The sequence below is a fragment of the Leptidea sinapis genome, chromosome 13, assembly GCF_905404315.1.
Source record: "Leptidea sinapis chromosome 13, ilLepSina1.1, whole genome shotgun sequence".
Lineage (NCBI taxonomy): Eukaryota > Metazoa > Arthropoda > Insecta > Lepidoptera > Pieridae > Leptidea > Leptidea sinapis.
The window spans coordinates 6796892-6818708 of record NC_066277.1 but is presented as its reverse complement, the minus strand read 5'-3'; the positions used below and the strand labels follow the sequence as shown (position 1 = coordinate 6818708).

Genomic DNA, 21817 nt, shown 5'->3' with positions numbered 1-21817 from the left:
GAGGAGCTGTTTGGATTGATTCCAGCGTCCAAATTCCACCACCGGACATTACTTCAAAATTCTAAATACTACTCGCATCACATGTACGTCTGGCATTCAACAACCACGCGTTTTGCAAGAAATTTCTTGCCTCGCAAAGCCACATTGTGGAATCAATTACCAGCTGCTGGTTTCCCGAATTGATACAACTTAGGGACCTTCAAGAAAAGAGCAAACTCCCTCCTTTTATTATATGAAAATGTATAATTATTAAATTAAATAATGAATTTAAAATTTTAATTAACCAAAATAAGGCCCTCAACGCATCTCTTGATACCAGCTGTTGTTGCGGTTGTCCAAGGGTGGTTTCTTCACCGCTCCCCGTACCATTCTTGACTATTTGCCCCCTGTTAAATATAAAAAAAAATTGTAACAAATAATCGACTTATTAGTATGAGCATTTATTAACACGCACCTTGGTCTTTTTCACAAAGACCTGGTTAGAAAACTACATAAATACATACATATAACAAACTACATAAATTTTCACCCATCCTTGATAAGTGTGGATAGATTCAAATTAATTAGATTTGAAGGGTTTGAAAGACACATTTAAGGATTCCTTTACATCGGTACATACCAACCTAAAGCGTGTTAAAAAGGTGATTGAAAATCCTTCGATAAAATTATTTCATAAAGGAATGTTTATTAAAAAAATATGTATAATATTATCTTCCAAATTACTTAAATAAAGTTTTGGTGAGAGACAAAATGACTTAGAGTTGACAAACTTAGCCAATTTAATACCTTTTAACTTAGAAGCTTTTGTAATAACGCAATTAAGAATTCCAGCCAATTGATATCACACAAATAAATTTTGATAAGTACAAAAGAGCGCGAAGGTTGACGCATGCGCAAATATGAGGGTAGATCTGAGAGCATCAGTCACAAACCGTCAGTCCGCGATTGAACGTTCACCGGAGCGGATGTGCGCGAGTAATTCGCGAGTGTTTATAATTACGTAAGGTAATAATGAGAGTTCGGAAACGGTAGCCTGCAATGCGCGTCGTGCGTAATGCTTCCTATGTTTATATATGTACTGTTGTCGGTTCTCAACTTGTGTGAACCGCTGTACCACCACCAGTTCGCGTTACATTTACCAAGTGGAAATGCGGACGAACTGGCACACAAACATGGTTTCATTAATCATGGACAGGTAAGAATTAAACTTTTCAAAATAACTTAGACTGGTCGAAAAGAGAAAATAATAAAGAAGCTAATTTTCTTCAAATTACCACAGAATACCAGTGGTAGGCACAGAACGCCGGCTAGATTATGGGTATGACAACGGCACCTATTTCTGCCGTGAAGCAGTAATGTGTAAACATTATTGTGTTTAGGTCTGAAGGGCGCCGTAGCTACTGAAATTACTGAGCAAATGAGAGTTAACATCTTATCTCTCAAGGTGACGAGCGCAATTGTAGTTCAGCTCAGAGTTATTGAGTTTTTCAAAATTCCAGACTTATTCCTGGGCGGCTCTGCATTGTAATGGACAGGGCATATTAGTTACCATTAGCTGAACGTTCTGCTCTTCTAGTTAACAGGAACAATAAAAATTCTTAGAAAGAGAATTTAAATCGTCTTTATGAAACTTCAGTTTCTTGTCTTATAAGTGCACCAAAACAAATAATATTGGATAATACCCAGCTTTTTATTTGAATACAGTTTGTGACTTAGACCTATCTAGAGTTAAACGAAAAAAAAAATGAAAAAAACGCCGAAAACTTCTTCAATATCATTGGCGCTATCTATTAATAGTTTTATCCTGAAAACAAAATTCACGTTTTCATGAAATTTCTCGTCGAGGTTAGTAGCATTCGAAATAATCATTATGCTTAAGGCTGATTATCCTGCAGTCTGAAAAATAAAACTTATTACTGCACAAAGAATCTGGAACTTTCCCCAAAAAATTGGTATTAAAAGTAAAATTTAAAGGGTTGTAACAATAGATCAATCTCTAGGTGAAGTTGCACATGAATGACTGAAAAAAAGCAATAATTCAAAACTATATTGTATTTCTTAGTTTTTCATGTAAAAATTTTCAAGCTATGATTATTACTGATAAATGTCCAAATAAAATACTGATAGTATATTCACAATGTTAATTTACATGTATATGGTACAACCGTTTTCCTTTTTTTACCAGTGGGAGGCTACTTTGAACAGGATGCCGGTCAGAGTATGGGTACCACAACGGCGCCTATTTCTGTCGTGAAGCAGTAATGTGTAAACATTACTGTATTTCTTACGTCTCAATATGACGAGCGCGATTGTAGTACCACTCAGAATTTTTGGGTTTTCAAGAATTCAGAGCGGCATTTCATTGTAATGGGCAGGGTGTATCAATTACCATCAGCTGAACGTCCTGCTCGTCTCGTCCCTAATTTTCATATAAAAACAAATCCACCAACCAGTAATTGGCTGCCTTTTTGCGTTGCAGTTTGGATATCGCTGTGGCTAGCAAAATTACTGGGCTACGATATCCCAAAAGTGCAATCACGATGCCACTCAGAACTTTAAGATTTTAGAACTTTTTTTAGCAGCAATTCATATCTCTATTACTCGTATCATCGTGTGAACGTATACTACCTATCTGTATCTAATACGTTATTATAATAAAAAGAAGTAAATAACTATTCTTTTTATTTCACCAAACACTATTAATGTTGATATTAGTTCGTACAATATAAGAAATGCGATATGAACATTTCATTTCATTATAAATATCGTTTGGGCCAGAATTAGGGCGAGCTCCATATAATTGCCATAAAATGGGTTGACTGCTGTTAGATATAGAGTTGGTTATAACTGGTTTGGTTGTGTTTTATTTTATTTTATTTGTAAGATTTAGATACAAGATGGATGGATGGATCAATATTGTTTTTGTAGGGATCACTCGATTACTGATCACCATAATTTCATGCAGTCTTCTTACATTAGATAATTATTTTTGACTAGCTGACCCAGCAGACTTCAGACCTCAATCGATAAAAAAGACCTAAACTTTTGTATAAAATAAATAACAGCAAAGAAAAGGAATTATTTTATATTAGAATAAATAAGAAAATGCTCGGTATGAATGAAATTTTATTATTATTTTCTATTAATTAAATATAATGCTGCTTATTTACAAAATAGAGATTTCCTTTTTTTTTTTTATGGAATAGGAGGACAAACGAGCGTATGGGTCACCTGTTGTTAAGTGATCACCGCCGCCCACAATCTCTTGCAACACCGGAGGAATCACAGGAGCGTTGCCGGCCTTTAAGGAAGGTGTACGCGCTTTTTTTGAAGGTACCCATGTCGTATCGTCCCTGAAACACCGCACAAGCAAGCTCATTCCACAGCTTTGTAGTACGTGGAAGAAAGCTCCTTGAAAACCGCACTGTGGAGGACCGCCACACATCCAGATGGTGAGGATGATATCCTAACTTGTGGCGTGTCGTGCGAAGGTGGAATTCGGGGGCAGGAATCAGGTTAAACAGCTCTTCGGAACACTCCCCGTGATAAATGCGGTAGAAGACACACAATGAAGCGACGTCTCTACGCAACGCCAAGTGATCCAGCCGTTCACAGAGCACTGGGTCCCCGACAATTCGAGCTGCTCTGCGTTGCACGCGGTCAAATGGATCGAGCTGATACTGGGGTGCGCCAGACCAGAGATGACAGCAATACTCCATGTGTGGCCGGACCTGCGCTTTGTAGAGCGCTAGAATGTGGGCCGGCTTGAAGTATTGCTATTAATGACGCCCAGTTTCTTTGAAGCCAATTTGGCTTTGCCTTCCAGATGACCACGAAATTTGCAATCGCTCGAGATTTCGAGACCCAGTATTCCGATACTAGGCGCTGCTTTAAGAGAAGTGTTCTCGAAGAGCGGTGATACGACAAATGGGGTTTTTTTAGTGGTAAACGCGCAAACTTGAGTCTTCTGAGGGTTAAATTGGACAAGGTTAAATTTTCCCCATTCCGCAACCTTCTCAAGAGAGGACTCGATAGAAGACACAAGTTTCTCCCGGCACTGGTCGACGATTTCCCGAGAGAGACCTGCATGGCCAGTGTATACGGCATCACCAGTGCTATCGTCTGCATAGCAATGAATGTTGGAGGTGTCCAACATATCATTGATATGCAGAAAAAACAGCGTGGTAGACAGCACACAGCCTTGGGGCACTCCAGCATTCACGGGCTTCGGGTTCGAGCAATATCCGTCGACAACGACCTGTATGCTGCGCCCAGTGAGGAAGCTGGAGGTCCACTTGCACAAGCTCTCGGGAAGCCCAAATGATGGAAGTTTGGAGAGGAGCGCCTTGTGCCATACACGATCAAAGGCCTTCGCTATATCCAGGCTAACTGCCAGGCCTTCCCCCTTGCTTTCAATAGCCGCTTCCCATCTATGTGTTAGGTATACCAGAAGATCACCTGCCGACCGACCATGGCGAAACCCGTATTGTCGGTCGTTGATCAACTGGTGACCCTCTAGATATACCAAGAGCTGACGGCTAATTATGCTCTCCATGATTTTGGAGAGCAGGGAGGTAATGGAGCAATAGGCCTGTAGTTTGCCGGATCCGAACTGTCTCCTTTTTTTTTGGATCGGGTGGACAAGGGCTGACTTCCATGAGTCAGGGACTACGCCTTTAGAATAAGAGTGCCGGAATAAATGCGTTAGCACCGGCGTCAACTCAGGGGCACACGTTCTAAGCACGATTGGAGAAATGCCATCCGGCCCGCTCGACTTTCTGACGTCCAACGAAAACAGAGCTCGCCTAACAGTTTTCTGTCTGAACTGTACTTCAGGCATAGAGCTCTGATACCACGGGATGGTCGGCGGTGTTTTTCCGTTGTCGTCAAGAGTCGAGTTGGAGGCGAAAAGAGTGCACAAGAGATCGGCTTTCTCTATTGCCGTATGGGCCAGGGTGTCATTCCTCATGTGCAACGGCGGCATGGACGGCTGGCTGAAGTTACCAAGAGCAGCTTTCGACAACGACCAGAACTTGCGTGCTCCGGTCGGGTAACTGGAAAGCTGCTCGCCGATTTTGACGACGTGTTTTGACTTTGCACGGGCGATTTCCGGGTGATTTCCTGAAATACTGAGCTTTTTGATAAACTATATTTTTTGTTGTTATGTGGTGAGGTTAGGTTCAGAAATTTTATTTTTTGACATAACTCAAGATTTATCAATCTACATAAAAATAATCTGATAGGTAGGTAACAGCTGAAGTTAATCTGCCTACTATAGTTACTTAAAATTAAGTTTATTTTTTACCTCCTGAGAAAGTTAGAAAGTTACAAAAATTCTAATTAGTTATTCATTTTAAACTATTATTTTAATTTGATTTCTGAACGACGGGGGACACATGAAACGAAAATCAAAATCGTTGTTTTTATTTAATTCCGAGCATTTTCATATTTATTCACCTTTTATACCTTCTTCTAGTCTTCCACAATTAATTAAAGACTAAAATTCGCCAAATCAGTCCAGCCGTTCTCAAGTTTTAGCGAGACTAACGAACAGCAACTTATTTTTATATATGTATATAGACTAGTTGACCCGGCAGACTTCGTACGGCCTCAATAAAAGACCTAAACTTTTGTATAAAATTAACTTGAAACAAACAAAATATTTTTTTTTATTTAAACAAAAAAAAAATGCTCAGTATGAATGAAATTTTGTTATTATTTTCTAATTATTACACTTTATGTTGCTGACTTACAAAACAGAGTTTTTCTGAAATACTTGCTATTTATAAGGTTTCAATTTGATTGATTTATGATATTTTATCAATCTACATAAAAATAATCTGATAGATATATAACAACTGTAGTTCATCTACCTACTATAGTCACCTACCTAAAATTAAGTTTACTTTTTACCTCCTGAGAAAGTTTTAATTTCATTTTAAACCATTATTATAATTTGATTTCTGAACGACGGAACATACATCAAAGTAAAATCAAAATCGTTATTTTTATTTAATTCCGAGCATTTTCATATTTATTCGCCTTTTAAACCTTCTCTTGACTTCCACAAATAATTTAAGACCAAAATTCGCAAAATCAGTCTAGTCGTTCTCGAGTTTTAGCGAGACTAACGAACAGCAATTGATTTTTATATATATAGATAAATAAATAGATCTATTATATATATAATATATAAATAGTCTAATATATATAAAATAAATTAACTGTAGCTTATAACAAATTTAAAAACTTACATAAGTAAGAAACATGCATTTTTTATGGAGGAAATTGAAGACATGAGGAGCAGATGGTTATTGATATGCCATGCCCATTACAAAGCAGAGTTGCTCAGGATTTGCCCTTAGCCCTTTACTCTCATTGGCGCTTTTCACACTGAAAAGCAAATAGTGCTGGAAAACATTTGCATGCCGACAGACATATCTAGCATTATAGCATCTAGCCTAATGCTAGCGATATCTTTTATTATTAGTATCGTGAATTTATTTCTCTAACTGTTACATCAAATGAGTAACGCTCTAATAAACCAAAAAAAAAAAAACAATAACTATACTTCGAAAATTTTAAATTTCAATTTGGATTTATTTTACAGAATCTCGTTAATTCTAACAGATATATTGGATTCTGCGTTGTTATAATATCAATATATTGGGTATGGATTTCCCTAATTAAAAAAAAATAACAAACGGATAAGAACATGATTCCTATTTTATTATTGTGTAAGTTGAAACGGAAAAGTAATTCAAAAAGGTTCATAGGTAGATGCATCAACTGCATAAAAAGTGAATGTGAACATTGTGTTAATAAAATAAAAAAAATCGTATCCATGTACAATGTTTTTCCGATTGAACATATTCATAATATCATCACCATTCATAAGATTAACCAAAATATCATTTAATAGGTGATATCAACTTAAAATTTTTTCTCAAATATAAACTTAATCTATTAACCTCTTTGTTTTGACAGCGTTTTTAAAAATCGTGTCCTGTACATATACGTACGTATAAAATACATATTAATTTTTTTAATTTAACGGCAGTAAGTTAAAATTAATAACTAAATAGTTGAGGAGTAGACAGATAGTGAGAATCGAAGAGAAAGAAAGGAAAACTTATCGTTACTATTTTAAAATAAACCATATAGATGGTGGTGAATTTTATCAAGCCAATACGAAGACTTCGACTTATTCCCTCCTCAAGTGTAAATACTGTTGTTGCTGTAAAATAACACGAAATAAAATAAACGTAAACAATACTAAAAATAAGGGATTGCTTGTTTACTAATTCTAGTAGGCTTCATAAGATACATAATAGCTTTAAGTCCCAGGCACTTTTCAGGCATTATCTATAAAAAAAAAATTAAAAAATGGCTCTGTCGTAAATTCTATTACTCCACAGCTGAATATCTAAGAGATCCAACAGCCCGGGACAAGATTATGAGTATTTATAGCAATAGAAATGACAGTACAATATTGTATATTTTATTAAAAAGACCACAAAAAAAAGAATGCTGGAAAAGTTTCTTGCGCCGCTCGCTTGTTCTCTCTGCTTCTTGTCTCAGAGCGCCATTTGTTTCCGAAGCGGTAGTAGTGAATATTAGAAATGACGAATGAAGAATTTAATGGTTTTCTCTGTCACCACTTTGTCTGAGACAAGTGCTCAGCACCTTTGATTTAATGAAAATATTGATTAGTCGACTCTTATCTTTTACAAATAATACATCAGAGTTAGTTGTTATTTAAATCCTTTATCGTAATAAGGTATCGTATTTTTATTTATATCCTAATTATATCAATTATAAGTTTCACTTTTATTCTCAAGCATGGCTACTTGTGTAGGTATAGCCTTTACAAACTACATTACGACAAGCAAAAATCGAAATCCAAATCTTTTGACAGAACTAACGCTTTGATGAAGGTACATCATAAAAAATACCAAAATATATAGACGATGCCAAATTTATGGACTCGAACCCGCGTCTTTCGGGTTTCTTCCGAGCGCTCTTACCAATTGAGCCAACCGTCCGAGTGACACATCGATCGTAAATATTGGTATGTCTTGTGCAACTCCCGGGTTGTAGCATAAATTTTGGTACATATTAAATTTGTATATAAATTAGAAGTGGCGGATATCACTTAAAAGTAACAAACTGTTAGTATTATTTATTATTATGATTTTCGTGAAAAATAATGCCTTAGATAGGCTTGTGAAAGGCCATTTTTTGTGTAAGAGTAAGAGTAAAATGGATAACCTGTTACTAAGACTCAGTTACTGCTCCTCCAGAGGGCTGCTCTCATAAACCGCAATACTAAAAATACTGAGATTTCGTCCAAGTGTAATATTTTCTATTGTCGCTTTAGAAAAAAAAATATAACACAAGTTTTATTTTAATATGATAATAATAATATATTGACACAGTTTTACACAAATTATCTTGCCCCAAACTATGCATAGCCTGTACTATGGGTACTGGGTACAAGACAACAACATATTTAATAGGATATACTTACATAAACACACATAAATACATATAAACATCCATGTCTCTGAAACAAACATCCATATTCATCATATAAATGTTTGCACCTACCGGGATTTGAACCCGGGACGTCTAGCTCAGTAGGCAGGGTCACTAACCACTGGGCTATATGGGTCGTCTTGGTTAATTCATCTTGTCTTCTTAAATAAATCCAATACGCAGTTGAGCGTTTTTTATTTCTCTTAATCCATCGCTTTATCATTCGCTGGCGTTAAATCGCTCAAAAATATCAAGCAATTTGATGAATAAATTTACATTCGCATAACTGAGAGAGAGAGTTTAATTTAATATTCAAATCGAATACATAAACAGAATAATTAATTATCTATAATATCAATCTAATGCTTTGATCCGCATAAAGCCTTCAAGATGTCTTCAATGGAGACGTCTAAGTTTATGATTCGGGTTTTGACTTAGAAGATTTAGCTGATAGTATAATACTCAAAGAACTTTGTTATTTTGTTAAAGCGGAAACAACGGTTGGAATTTACTTAATATTGGAACTTAGTTAACTGGGTACTGACTGAGCAAACAGCATCGCGAGCAAGCCGTTTGCCGCGCATCGTTTGCCGCAAGAGGCCGCCTTGGTCTATAGATATTTTGCATGAGGCTGCCGCGCGCGGCAAGATTGAGCCAGCATCGAGCTCTCAGCTTAACATGAAGTCGAACAGAGACTAAACGTGCCTAACTCGGTTTTAATAATAGTCAATTTTGCATGGGACCGTACTTTCGGAAAGCTATAGCCACCGCTGCGTAGTACTTTTTCGTAGAACTACTTCGAAGAAAACGAAAACAAACTGCAGGCTGTCCAAGCAAGAAGAGTTGTGGAGACCGCCTTTGGCATTTTACGTTCTGTGGGCAGAATATTGAGGGAAGTCTTATTATTAGAACGGAACAAAAGTTCGTGGAACAAGCGAGTCAAAACGCAACGTCTTGACTCTTGAGTGCGCGCTTACTGAGGCGCTTTTGAGCATGGACCAAAGCCGACCACGTTCGGCTAGGGCCGTGGCACGCTCGGGTGGATTAGCGCGTGCGTTTGCCTCGGGCGAGGCACGTCTTGACCGACCGAAGCCTCACGCGGCTTTCTCGCGCAGCTGACCGCTCAGTCAGTATACGGCTGTTGCTAACAACTCGAGGAACAGAAGAATGGACGAACAGGTGCATGACTGAAGCATCTATAGACTATGAAAGACAATGTAAAGAGAAGGTCAGGTAACATCACTAGCAGACCAGACAATGACGTGAAGATAGACACATTTTTGACAGGATGACAGCAGAACTATCTGCTTACAACATGAAAATTACAAAAATAAAACAGTGGAAATCGGTAGTGCTATTCGACAGTTCTGCTTAGGTTTATATTTTATAACTACAGCATAGAATTCCCAATTTTACTTGGTTACTGTTTTGCACAGCTAGTTTATATGCCTTTAATAAAAATAGCAGAATTCACGAATCTCCATATTATGGATTTTTGCAAATTGAAAGAAGTAACAGATTTAAGAAATATTTAAGTTTTTGAAATTTTATTCATTTTGTGGGTTGGCTTTACAAATTAGTGTAAGTGATGCGCTTACAAATTTACTAAATTTGTAAGCGCATCACTTAAAACCCACTCATTGGGACGAAATTTAAGTTATTTTTTTAATTTTGTCATCATCAATTTTGTAATTATCGTCGAGCACCGTGTCGCAAGACAAGGCTCGTGTGTTGAGGTGCACTTGTGCATTTGCGTGACGCTTTTGTGAGGGACACAGATGGAGCTGATGTCACGGGCACAGCAAATATAATAATATAGTTAAGAAAAATGATAGACTAAATAATCAGTCTCAGTTTTCGATCATAGTGGACATTAGCGTAATACTTACCGAACCTTACAAAGAATATTGCTTCAAGGCATTCCTAAATCGAAATGCTTCAAATTCGAACCCACGCTATTCGTATCAATATATTCAATCGTTAATAATTCGTATCTAAGCTTTAGTTTCTAGTTTTCTTTCAAGCCAATAGATATATTGAATATTAAAGCTCTTGATACTTTTGGTTTTAGGATTTGTTGGTATTATCTCCTTTATCAATTGACAGGATGTGTGAATTAATACATCTACTGTACTCAATAGCTCTTTTGTATATATATGTCGCAGGGAAATGAAAATAACAGAGATTTGGTCAATTCCATAAGTGATTTGATCAAATCACGGAGTATGTTTATAGAACAACACGATTTTATCATATCTCTAAACAAATCTAATGATTTGATCAAATGCCAGGGTTGGTTCCGTGAAATGACAATAAGTGACGTGACTAGAAGAACTTAGGACGTAAAAGCAAGCAAAGTGAGCTTCAGACTTGAGTCATACCCCGACCCGGACAGGTTAGGTCGAAGGTGTTTTTTTTTTTAAATATGGGCTACTACTTGGCCTTTAGAGAAATTTTTATCTGCTTTGAGGTTAGGTTACATTAATTTGATTTTCAATAGAATGGTGCGTTACCTTTTCATGGGAGTGGGGGGAGAAAGTGACAGAGGACATCTCCCTCCCTCCCCCTTCCCTTCTCAACCCCTCCACTTGTGACACGAGACTAAATTCTTACCAAATTATGTCTAAGTCTTACCAAATAAACCCTTTAAAAACCAAAGAAAATACTTTTTGTCATTTCACGGAACCAACTCTGGCATTTGGTCAAATCACTAGATTTGTTTCGAGAAATGATAAAACCGTGTTGTTATTTTAACACCCTCCGAGATTTGACCAAATCACTGTTTATATCATATCCCTGCGACATATATATTAATTAACATTCATCTTTATACATTTTTGTGTAAGACATTGAGTATATATCTTATTGAATCACTTTACATTGTGTTTCAAATAATTTATAAAACGACGGAGATATTAATGTTCTTTTAAAAGAATGGCAGTGGGCAGTAAGATCCTTGTTACTTCTTCTCATTAAAGTACAACCTTTTCGAAAGTTGTGGCAGATGGTGAAAAGAAAAAACTTTTTACATTCATAACTAACCTAATTGATTTGATTTGATTCATTCAGTGGTGATGATAGCTATTTTGATTGCAAAGTACTAAATAATAGATTGTGAACTAGAATAATCCTTAAGTATAACATTCGTCAATTTATTAATATTTGATAGGAGCCTCGTAAAAAGAAAAAGAAACATTGCAAAAGAGAACTTTATATATCGAAATCTGACTATAATTTAGTAAATGTGTTTGTGTGTCTGTTTGTAATGCTTTCACATCTCAACTACATTTTATAAAAGGGTTTATAAATGGACAACAGGACCTTAATATATCCTGAAAATTTGAAACAATCTCGTGAAAGCTCGTTTCAAATTTAAGGCGAATGAAGCCGAAGAAGTAAGTATATTTTATTATGATTTATCAAGCCCTGGCTAAAATTGGCAGTAGCCTAACATAAATCAAAACTAAATAAAAACATACGTCACTTATTTCGTTTAACGCGGTATTTTCGACCTAAAAGGCCATTTGGCAAGCTTACCAGCCTTCAGAGAGCTAATATATTACAGACTTGAAAAGTTTTCACTTTGCTGGTTATTTTTAAGTATGATGCTAATGCATTAGAGTGCAGCTGTGGGCCTATGATAATGTTGCGAGTAATTCACGATGAAATTAGCTTGCAATTTTTAATTTTATTTTATACTAGCTGACCCGGCAAACGTTGCTTTGCCATATAAATTGTATAAATCTTGTGCTTGCTAGTTGATAAGAGATGGCGCTAGTTGTATTCATTAGTAACAATACCACTTCTTTTATATTTTGTATAATTCACACATAAATTATGCCTATATGTTATTCTGGTGTGTAAGCTATATTATTGTAAAGTTTCATCAAAATCCAATCTGTTGTTTTTGCGTTACAGAAGTTCAAACATACATCCAGACATACAAACTTTCACAGTTATAATATTAATAGGATTAATAGGATATCACTAGCTGACCCAGCAAACGTTGTATTGCCGATATTAAAACCGCGATAAAAAAGTAACTGTTGATCGTAGATAGGTAAAAATTTGAAGTTGAATGTATTTTTTAATGCTGACTCATAACCAAAAAAATTAAAAAAAAATCAATAGAATTAAAAAAAAATTGGCGTGAACCACCCTTAACATTTAGGGGGATGAAAAATAGATGTTGTCAGATTCTCAGACCTACCCAATATGCACTCAAAATTTCATGAGAATCGGTCAAGCCGTTTCGAAGGAGTTTAACCACAAACACCGCGACATGAGAATTTTATATATTAGTCTTTAATAATATAATTTAATGCATATATTTGTTTAAGCAATTTGTTATGTTTTTAAAGTGATAACCCTCACTTCTAGGATTAATATATAAAATTTGAAAACAAAATTTCATGAACGATGCGGGACTCGAACCCACGACCTCTCAAGTTCCATGCGTGTGCTCTTCCAACTGAGCCACACGTTCGAGTGATGGATGGTCATAAAATCTTGTATGCTTTGTTTAACTCTCAGGTCGTGAGTTCGAGTCCCGCACAGTTCATAAAATTTTGTTTTAAAATTTTATTTAAATTTGCCAGGCATCCCTTGATGAAAAAAAATCATATAAGTTTAAGAGGAGAATATTAACACAGGCCTTTAATCAGATTTAAGAATTCTTAATCAATGTGTCTTAACGCGTTGTTGTGTGTTGGGCAAGACAAGAATCGGTGCTATATTAATTACAACTGCTAATCCGACAAAGTAATGAATAATAAAAATAGTGAAAGTAAAAAAAAGGCTTCAGTTGAAAGGAAAGTTGAAATTTAAAATGAACATCAATTCTTGTCTTATCGGCGACAGTAGAAAAAATTATATAAATTAACAAAAATCTTATTTTGCAAATTGTAAAATGGAATAATTTTATCAAATTAATGTACCGTCATCGATCCTTTATAAATCTGCGAAGTTTGAAAGAAATCTGGCCATTTAAAGTGGGTCAAAAACAAATGAGTCGGTTACAAACAAACATACATACAGGTGAAGCTCATAAAAAGCGTGTAATATTGTAGTCATAAAAGGACTTTGTCAAGTTTAAAAGAAATGTGTTCTTGGTACACTTGACAAAGTCCTTTTCTTAACAAAGGTAGCTCTTGCTACTACTTCCAGCTTCTACTAGCATCAAACCTTCCATACTTGGATGGATGGATGAAAAAACCAGACAAGTAAGTCTGTACTGTGGCAGATGGAATTAACAGCCATTGTTTATGGGCGTAATGTCTTTGTAATGCATTTACTTTTTAAATGTTAATTTTATAACAGTAATATAAAGCATGGTATTATTTCACGGGTGTTGAGAAGATGGTTAAGTGGTTAAGTTAACGAACAAATTAAAAATGTAGAAATAATAAAAAAAAAACATTGGTTTTAACAGATACTTCATAGCAAATTTTGGTAAGAACCACCTTTTAAGCATATAAAGTTTGCTTGTGCCAGGAGGCTCCGCTCTTTCTTAGCCTTAAGATAACATACATTGAGAACTTTATGTACTAATATGATAAAACGTGTGTGTTATTGTGTGTGTGTGTTTTAGCGTATGTGTCGTAAGAGCAACTCAGTTTTATCATACTTTAGTGGACTACCACTAATCTATCTAAATACTAATCCAGCCGATCAATACAATTTTACATTCATGGGCGTTTCTATTATATATATGTAACTGTTTGTTTATTTTATTATAAAGAAATGCCGCACGGCATTTATAAAATTAATAATAGTATTATCGAAATGATCTAAGGTTGAAGACAGGTAGCAAATATTAACTAACTTAATGAGACCCAGTATTCTAGCAATATATCGGGTTATTAGAATTGACAAGAGATAAAATGCATTCGGTACTAAGAAGTCTAAATTCATATTTCTTTTTATAAACTTCAAATATATTTAAACAGAAAAAAGCACTAACGGGTTACTAAAATATACAAATGATTTAAGTTTTCTTTAGTGTTAATTCCGCCAATATTTGTTTTTAGACTTTGAGTCGAGTCTCGTACCCGGCGAAACACGTGTCGAATTGTTTTAAAAACAAATATTGGCGGAATTAACACTAAAGAAAACTTAAATCATTTGTATAATTATGGATTTCCGCAAACTAACGCCTAATTCAATAAAGGTTACTAAAATATTTAAAAAAATATATATTCTCTAAAAGTTGTATAGGAATTAAATAAATGCTTGTATATTTGTATCCGATGTAGAGATGTTAGAATGCCCGAAGCATTTAAACAACCTTAAGAAATAAAAATGAAAACAGTGACCCTTTCAACTTTTATGAATGGACTTTACTTCGCAGACGGTCGCAATTAAATTTTAGGTTATAACTTAAATTGTTCTACGATGTTATGTGCTTAGAATCTTTATTACTTAGTAGGAAATTAATTTTATAATATAATATTGAGACACTTTTTACACAAATTATTTTACCCCAAACTAGGCATAGCCTGTACTCTGGGTACAAGACAACGATATATTTAATACAATATACTTACTTAAACATACATAAAAACATCCATGACTCGGAAACAAACATCCATATTCATCATATAAATAATTGCACTTACCGGGATTCGATCCCGGGACCTCTAGCTTAGTTGTCAGGGCCACTCACCAATTATAATAATAATATAATATAATATTGACACACTTTTTACACAAATTATCTTGCCCCAAGTTAAGCATATATAGCCTGTGTTATGGGTTACAAGACAATGATATATTTAATACAATATACTTACTTAAACATACATATATTCATATAAACATACATAAATACATTTAAACATCCATGACTCGGAAACAAACATCAATATTCATCATATAAATGCTTGCACCTACCGGGATTCGAACCCGGGACCTCTAGCTTAGTAGGTAGGATCGCTAACCACTCGGCTATACAGGTCGTCAATACCAATTGGCAGTTCTTAAATTTTAACAATGTGACGAGATAAACTTTGTTTTAATTAATGTATTGAAAAATCAATAACACATTGGTACGTGGTAGGTATCAAACCACGCCTGCCAAATAACGGGCAATGAGCCTTGCATTTGCACCCCCGGGCGACGTTCAAATATTTACCGATGCTGTCGATTCGCACCTGCTTTTGCCTTGCCTGGTTAAGTTATTATTTATGTAAATAAAATCTCCTACACCTTAACGTTAGCTGGAAGAGATCACCTAATTGTGCTATTATATCTCTGTACTAATTGTAACATAATTGTTTTAGTGCAATAAAGGATTTCACTTAGTCATCCATACTGTTCTGCTATACGACAGAACAAATCATTAAGTATTTGAAATATTTTTGTGTGTAGCTCCAAAACACTGTCGTTATTTTGTTTTTAGTTCGCCAACAGGTTTACATCATAGTTACGACCAGAATTAACATTCATATTATAAATAGAAAAGAAGAAAGAAAGAAAAAGAAAATATGTTTATTGACAAAAATGGATACATAAAAATACAAAATTAGCAGCGCTTTCCGCACTAGGCATGCCTGTATCCAGGAAAACAAGTGAACACACAAATACAATTAAGTAACAAAACCGGTTCATGAGTGAGCTTCAATTTAAATTTTTAAATGAGTTCTGAAAATATTTAATAGAAGTAAAGTACTCCTTTCTAAAATTAATATAATATGTTATAAATAACCATTATCTATGTGTTTAAGCACGTACAAAATATTTATTTATGATTTGAGTAGTGATCTGACAGAGTATGTGTGAGTGTGCGTTTTGAAAAATCTTAGTGGATATAGAGATGCAGAGCCAAACACAGCTTGCGTTAAAACAATATCGCTCGATATAGATACGGATTAAATATTAATAAAAATATGGTAGACTAATTATTAATTATTACGAAAATTTTGAATACAAATTACTTTTCAAATTTAGTTAAAGAATCAGAAAAAATATCTATTCTAGTAACAGTTGTTGTGTCCGCGACACATCCTGGACTACAAGCCGTTTTGTCCCAAATTGGTCCTGGTATTCATTACTAAGGGCTTATAATTGCTATAATTAGATCTGGGGATAACCAAGGATATCTGTGCAAGCAAGCAAGGGCAATCCATGAAGCCTCTTGGAATTTTAAACAGCATCCTGCTGTTTATCCGATTGATCCGATACGTAACGGCGTTCCTCAAGAGATAAAAATTTAAAGTGTTGGTTGCAAGGTCTAAATCACTTATATGTATAAATAATCATAAATCACAATTGAAATAAGCGATTTATTATTTTATATTCTATAGGCTACAAAAGATTTACATAATTCTGTGTCTCAGTGACTTGTGTTAAGTTGAGTATTATGCGTACGCGAGACATTGCTATTAATTATCCAACCCTTCTAAGCCAAGGTTAAGGTCGTAATGTAATCCCAGGGCTGTGTGTAGTAGATTTACTCGGGTCTTAAAGAAAATAACCTCCAAAACAATATTACCACGTCAATATAAGCGGATTTGCGAAAGAAATTGGAACACCCTAATTGCTTACAATTGCTTAGACCGTTATTTACAAGTCCTATGAGGGTATATTAAGCCAAGTCACGAATATACTTCTATATCCGCTGAAATACGTGGGAATAATTATTGTAAATGCTTTCTGTGACGACCATGAGGGTAATGCTTGTAATATGCACACGCAATTTTATTTATTAATTTCGATTTATTTAACCCGGAATCTTGGCGCTTTTGCGACATAATGGTGCGATTTGCACGAGGTTTCTAAGTTATTTGGGTCGCTAATCATGGTAATAGGCCGGTATTATTCGTTTGATGATGGAATATTTTCAAAATTTACCAAGGCTTATTCTTCTTTTGTTATTTTTTTTAATATTTCTATAGAACTTAAATACTCAATGTCCCCTTAGTGTGCCTTAGTAGAGGTCTGTGTCACTCCACTGCTGAGGAGTAATACATGCTGACTATGATCATGATGTTGATAAGGACAGATTGCTTTCAAACACTTTATGTTAGGTGATTACCCTTCTTGCAAAATCAGAAGTATCATAATATGATTTTGTCTATAAAAGTATTCCAAATGAAGCAGTAATGTCTAAGCATTATTGTGTTTCAGTCTGAATGGCACCGTAGCTAGTGAAATTAGGTAAAAAAGGAATTAACATCGTATGTCTTAAGGTGACGAGCGTAATTGTTGTGCCGCTCAGAATTTTTGTGTTTTATTATCCTGAGTGGGACTGCATTGTAATGGGCAGGGCGTATCAATTACTATCAGCTGAACGTCCTGCTCGTCTCCTTCAATGTCATAGAAAAAAACTTAGGATGTGGTCTTCAAGGCTAAAGAGTCACCGTCAGCCGTCAAAAGATTTTGAATCAACATTCCAAGTAGCTTAATTTCAAAATAATTTATAGAAAATGCTTATCTCATTGATACAGAATTAAATATATAAATGGCCGTAAGAAAAAATTAAAAGAGCCACTTTCTTAATGTCTCCACATAAGCCTTAATATTTAAAGTAGTATAGTTTAGTATTATGTATTCAGGTAAGATTTTAATATATTTTTAGGAATATTATGAATTGATAACTAAGTATTGATATGTGTGTAATGTTATATGTGTATTATATACACTATTACAGTGTATATAATGAACAAATTAGGTATAATTTATTATAGATGCACAATAGTATAATATAGTCTAAGAGCGTAAACTTGCCAACAAACTGTTGCAACAGTTTAGCGAGATGTAAAATTTAAGTACCAACTGTGTATATATTTATGATTAAATAAATTAAAAAAAAGAAGCCCCCAACGGATCAAGAGGGGCGTTTTCTTCCTTATGTAGAAATATTTAGAACCCTTTCTAAGACGTGTACAATGACGTGACTATAACTCAATGGATATGGGTGTATTCACATAAATAAACGCGTTCAAAACTGAATAAAAAAAAGTTTTTAAGTAACAATATTTATGGCAAGACTAATCTATACTATAATCTAATCTATTATAAAGCTGCAGTGTTTGTTTGTTTGTTTGTTTGAACGCGCTAATCTACTGGTCCGATTTGAATGATTCTTTCAGTGTTGGGTAGTCCATTTATCGAGGAAGGCTATAGGCTATGTTTTTTTTTTCAAAATTAGGGATCCATAGTAAAATTTCTATTTTGTAACACAAGGTGTAAAATCGAAAACCTATTTTTGCGTGCGCTGCAAAAACTATTGACAATAGAATAAAATGATGTACAGGCTATAATATAGGCAATATTTTATAACTTATAAAACTATCGCGTGAATTATACTTTATATGGCAAAAGATCTCCACGACGACCAGTCCTGCGCTACCCTCGTCTAACGTATTCCGGCGATCTTGACCAGATCGTCGGTCCATCTTGTGGGGACCTACCAACACTGCGTCTTCCGGTACGTGGTCGCCATTCGAGGACTTTACTGCCCCAACGGCCATCTGTCCTTCGAACTATGTGCCTTGCCTCTCGTACGGATCTTCTCATTTCTGATTCGATCTCGCAAGGAAAACTCCGAGCATAACCCTCTCCATTGCCCTCTGAGCGACCATGAGCTTTCTCATAAGGCCCATAGTTAGCGACAACGTCTGCGTACCGTAAATAATCACTGGCAACACATACTGGTGAAATCAAATCATAAGTAGGTATAATTAACCACAGCCTGAAATCAAGCAATAATTCTCTATTCATATCGTAAGTACCCACGCCTCAATGGCTTTTAAGAAACATATTCGCCGAAACGTGAATTTAATTACGCGCACCTTTTGTTCCCTTCCCGTTGTCATATTTGTGTTCGAATTCGAATTTCATCTCAGTTCTTAATTAATTATCATGTACTGTTGGTTCCATTGTTATCCCTTTGGAGGTGCGAAGGACAATTATTGGGAAATATGTTAAGTAGTGGGTTCTGCTATGTCGTACAGTAACTGTGCACACATACATAAAAGTTTTGCACTTCTAGCTAATAAACTAAGCAATAAATATAATATTTTGATTATATCATGTTGTTTTTTAAGTTACGTAAAACTTTTAGTGTGACCAACGTAATAATAGTAATTCTTTTCGTCTTCAATTTATGAAAATATAAAGAGTAGTCATAAAAAAGCAATTGGGTTTTTGAAAAAAAAAAATTATTGATTTTTTTTATGTATTTTAAAACTTTGTTATTAATAATATTGATATTTAATGCAAAAAACTTCAAAAAAAAATTTTTTCAATTAATTATAAACAATTAAAAATTGATGAAATTTAAATAAAAATCACGTGACTATAAACGCGCCATGATTGGTCACCATAGTTGTGACGTCATAATGTTATAGCTATTTAATAACAGTACAGCGTTTACGGCTATTACACGTGTCTAGACAATAATATTAAAAATTTATTGCTAAAATACGAGTTGTTAGTTGGTTTCGATTAGCTATGTGTGATAAAGGATTTATTAAGGCAAAGTCTGATAATATTCCTGATGTTGATATATTTATGATCACCGATTTTTTAAAAAATGACGTTCGGTTTAATTCTGCTGAAGTTCGAGGTGCCAAGGCATCAAGGTAAGTTTGTTAAAAAATAATATAATAAATGAAAATATTTAATTATTTATTGTCCATTACATTAAATATAATTATTTATTTAATAAATTGCAGAGCATCGCGTGAGAGTTACGGCGACAAAGCTATAGGTTATGTTCAACTAAGTCGTAAAAATAATATTTGTATTGTGAAAGGACGGGTATGTCCAAAAAATTTATTTACTGAACTTTACTTAAATATATAATAATTATTTGATTTATATACTTAGATAAATAATAATTAATAAAAATGGTATTAAGAAATACTTACATCGAAATGATCTTCACAACAAAAAAAATTCGATTTTGTTTGGGGATTATGACGGTGCACTGCTTGAAACCATTTATTTCGACGTTTGTCATCTTGGGGAACATTTAAAAACATTTTATCAGGAGTTGCCTTTGTAGTATTCTTACATAATGGTATAACAAAACATGTAAGAGCCATTAGGTGTAGGTTTCGAAAATAAATGGCTTTGAAACTAGGCCATTTATTAAAGCATTTATAATTTAACGTTTCAAATTTAGAGATACTACTAATAACATAACACTACGATTTATAAAAAGTATGTCAAAATTACGAAGCGTACACTACTGGTTTGTAAACTCACTCCAAGAGATATTTTTCTCATTTCTATCACTGAGAATTGCTTTTACCTACCTACCCTTGTCCTGTCATGGGATCTACGTCTTTGGGAAATAGGCAAGCTAGCATTGTGCTGTAAATATAATTATGATAGCGTGACAATGAGTCAGTGCTGCTCACGAGAGTATTATTACAGTACTGCTCTTTATCTTTGTAATTTGATTACAGTAAAAGTTCTTTCTTTGCGCTTCCTTCATACGCGGATTAAAAAAATGAGATCCAATTCCTATACTCGCGGCTAAAGATTTCTATATTCGCGGATCTAACCTGTACCTACATCCATATTGAAAAAATTTAACACTATCTATTTCAACTTATCTTGGACCAATAAAAAAGTAAAACAAACCTTATTTCAACCAATTGCAAGAAAAAAAAAAATTCAAAATTCTAGACCATTACCTTAGCCTGAAGATAATAATGAATCAATATGATAAAAATCTCCAAAAAAATGAATTTTTATATTACATTTGTAGTTGTACTTACAACCAATAATATCAATTAATACAAATGTCTAATATCTAACTTGTAACGTAATACCTTCGTAGCATTATAGATCGTAGAAATATTAATCGTGCATAATAACTGTAATAAGCGTATGCCGAAAGATTGGTTCTGAAAAGAGTCTAGTAAAGGTAATGAATGTAATGTATTGTTTTCTTCAGTTTCATTTAATAAATATGCAGGTTTTAAACGGTCGATCGCTATTCATGCAATTTTAATCAATGAGCGACAGAGTAGGTGCTGAATGCTCATTGGCATCGTATGATCGAGGTTCGACGCGAGTTTACACAAACCGCGCATTAGTTTTAGAGCGAGATAGAACACATAATATTATTCTCAATTCTTATTGAATGAAACGTTTTACTATTGGTTAAAATGTAAGCTTTAGTACTAGTAATACACACCAGTTTGAACTTGTAAAATTTTTTAAGGAACAATTGTAATTAAGTAAGGATTTTGTATATATATCATGTAACTTTCAAATAAATGAGATCTTCCACATATTCCTCACAGTCAAGCAGTTGTTTTAT

General features: G+C 34.5%; 1 protein-coding gene across 1 annotated transcript in view; it reads left to right on the top strand.

The window, feature by feature from the left end:
• The first annotated feature begins 952 nt into the window (after window positions 1-952).
• LOC126967522 (furin-like protease 2) overlaps window positions 953-21817 on the top strand; it is an 81136-nt gene continuing 60271 nt past the window's right edge. The window contains exon 1 of the mRNA XM_050812026.1: window positions 953-1195. Coding sequence (XP_050667983.1) covers window positions 1055-1195 — 141 coding nt within the window. The 5' untranslated portion in view covers window positions 953-1054. The remainder of the gene's footprint in view (window positions 1196-21817) is intronic.